Below are 3,004 nucleotides of genomic sequence, written 5' to 3' on the forward strand. Positions count from 1 at the left end.
CAGGTGTGACCTGATGAAAAATGTGACCAGAGTAAAAATATGGCAGTGGGGAAGGTGGCCCCCACATAATCAAATATTCATAATTCAAATCATGTATTTATACAGTGCACTCCTTTATAAAAACTGGAAAATTATTTTGTGGATTTATGCTTAAAATATATTAAACTTAGGTGAAATAACATATTAGACCTTTTCAATACCTAAAAATTAAGAATGAATAAATTCAACATTTTACTTTTATCACCTTCACTGCTGTGATTAGATATGAAGGGGCTTGGGTTTTGAACACCGGGGAAATAGTGGAAGTTTCATATGAAATAATACTGAAAGAGGGAACTGGTGGTACACAGGAGCAAGTTTTGGAGATCTGTGCTACAATCTAGGACTAATGCTAATTTTCACTTCTCCAAGTCTCTCATAAGGAGCAGAGGAAATGAACAATGGAAGTTACACCACGGACTTCATCCTTCTGGGGTTCTCTGATTGGCCTCAAGTAGAATATATCATCTCGGTGCTTGTCCTCATCTTCTATGTTGTGATTCTGGTGGGAAACACGATGATCATCCTGGTGTCTCACCTGGACCCCAAGCTTCACACGCCCATGTACTTCTTCCTCTCGAACCTGTCCTTCTTGGATCTCTGCTACACCAACAGTGTTATTCCCCAGATGCTGGTAAATATGTGGAGTCCAGATAAATCCATTTCTCAAGTTAGGTGTATGCTACAAGCTGCCACTGCCCTGGACCTGGGCTGCACAGAATGTCTGCTCTTGGCTGTGATGGCCTATGACCGCTATGCTGCTGTGTGCCAGCCTCTGCACTACACGGTGATAATGCACCCTCAGCTCTGCCACAGGATGGTCCTAACTGCCTGGCTAGGTGCTGTTGGTGGCTCGTTATGTATTTCACTGCTGACATTCTCATTGCCAAGATGTGGGCACCAAGAGGTGGATAATTTTTTCTGTGAGATCCTAGATCTCATCAAGACTGCTTGTATCTATTCAAAAGTACTTGACGTAGTTGTCTTTGCTGTCTCAGTGGTATTTCTTCTGGTGCCTCTATCAGCAATTCTCGTCTCCTATGGGGTCATTACTCGGGCTGTCATGAGGATCAAGTCAGCAACCAGATGGAGGAAGCTCCTCAACACCTGTGGCTCCCACCTCACCGTAGTGACCCTCTTTTATGGAACAGCCATGTCTATGTACATGAAGCCACAGAGAAGCACGTTCCAAAACGAGGGCAAGTTCATTGCTCTGGTGTACATTATACTTATACCAAGCCTTAACCCACTCATCTACTCCTTAAGAAACAAAGATGTAAAGAATGCAGTCAGGAAAATCCTGTGTGTAAAAAACTGGTCAGCAAAGTAATGAGAAACATGAAAGATCAGTTCAGTGAGATACAAAATAAAGGTACTGGTGTTAAATAAGAGAAAGTGATATTGTTCAATATTATTCAAAGATTATTGCCTGGAGCCAGAAACCTCCAGAACTTCACGACTGTCATGCTTATAGAAGCTCTCCACCTGCACAGTCTGAGCCTCACCCAGGAGTTAATCCCCAGAAAAAATTTTTAAAAAAGGCATTCAGGACTTTGTGACTAAGAACTCTAGTTTCAACAGGACCAAGATCAGGTATCCTCCCCATGGATCCACCCTTATACTTCATTCTATCACCACCCATACTCCAAGAATACCACACCACATTTGATGGGGTTCATAGTAGGAAGCAACCAACTTTAATATTTTTACACATATATGTATATATATATATGTATGTACATATCAGCACAGAAGGCTCAACCTTTAACATGTTAGTGATCTCGTATAGAAAGGCTTCATGACCCGGGGTGAAATACAGCAATATTCTCACTCTTTCTTTAAGGAAGCTTTTTTGTAGCATATTCAGCATTTTTTCATATTAATACAAACCATAGGATTTGAGGTTCGAAACATCTGAAATATGGTGATGGAAAGGTTTAATAGTGGTGGGATTGGTGTTTGAATGTTAAATGTAATCAACTACTGTAAACTACTTTATAAAAATTTTTTAATAAAAAATATTATTTCCTTGATTTTGTTGTGTACAAATAATTTTACTAGAGATGTTTTGTACAGCAACATGGTAAGAAGAGATTCAAATGAATAAATGAAATGCAACTCATTTGTGGAAAAACTTCACAGCTATTATAAATACATAGAGAAAACTGTAATGAACGCATGTGGTGAGCCAGTCCTAGACATGTGTACGAAGTATTGAGAATAGATTTTAAGTAACACTTGTTCTAATGTTGGATAACACTGGAGACAATGACTTTATTTCACAGGGTTGCCAGTGTCTTCCATTCACCTGTTACTGACTTTCTTTTACCTTCAGCTCCAACTTAACTGGCAACAAACATAACGGAAGGCTAACTTCCACCAGCCCAGAGCCAGGAAAGTGATATATGCAAATTCCAGATCATCTGCTCAAATAAAATGTTCTTTCCCTTACTTGCTTGTTGCATGATAGAAAAGGGGAAGTGTAACTGTCTTTGAAAAACTTTGGAGAACTGCTGTGTATGAGAGGGAGGAAGGAAGGAAGGGAGGGAGGAAGGAAGGAAGGAAGGAAGAAGGAAGGAAGGAAGGAAGGAAGGAAGGAAGGAAGGAAGGAAGGAAGGAAGGAAGGAAGGAAGGAAGGAAGGAAGGGAGGAAGGGAGGGAGGAAGGAAGTAGGGAGGGAGGGAGGGAGAGTGGGAGGGAGGGAGGGAGGGAGAGTGGGAGGGAGGGAGGGAGGGAGGGAGGGAAAGAAAGAAAGAAAGAAAGAAAGAAAGAAAGAAAGAAAGAAAGAAAGAAAGAAAGAAAGAAAGAAAGAAAGAAAGAAAGAAAGAAAGAAAGAAAGAAAGAAAGAAAGAAAGAAAGAAAGAAAGAAAAAAAAAAAAAAAAAAGGAAGAAAGAAAGAAAGAAAAGAAAAAGGAGAGAGAGAAAGAAGCCTCTAGAAACTTAAAATATAGGTTATTTTCATCTAG

The 3,004-nt window shown here is 40.0% G+C and overlaps 1 protein-coding gene across 1 annotated transcript; it reads left to right on the top strand.

The window, feature by feature from the left end:
• The first annotated feature begins 433 nt into the window (after positions 1–433).
• Positions 434–1,369, top strand: LOC101539488 (putative olfactory receptor 2W6). Its single transcript, XM_004622007.2, has one exon. It carries the CDS (start codon positions 434–436, stop codon positions 1,367–1,369), a length of 936 nt encoding a protein of 311 aa, XP_004622064.1.
• The last annotated feature ends 1,635 nt before the right edge of the window (positions 1,370–3,004 follow it).

This window comes from Sorex araneus, chromosome 2 (assembly GCF_027595985.1).
Source record: "Sorex araneus isolate mSorAra2 chromosome 2, mSorAra2.pri, whole genome shotgun sequence".
Lineage (NCBI taxonomy): Eukaryota > Metazoa > Chordata > Mammalia > Eulipotyphla > Soricidae > Sorex > Sorex araneus.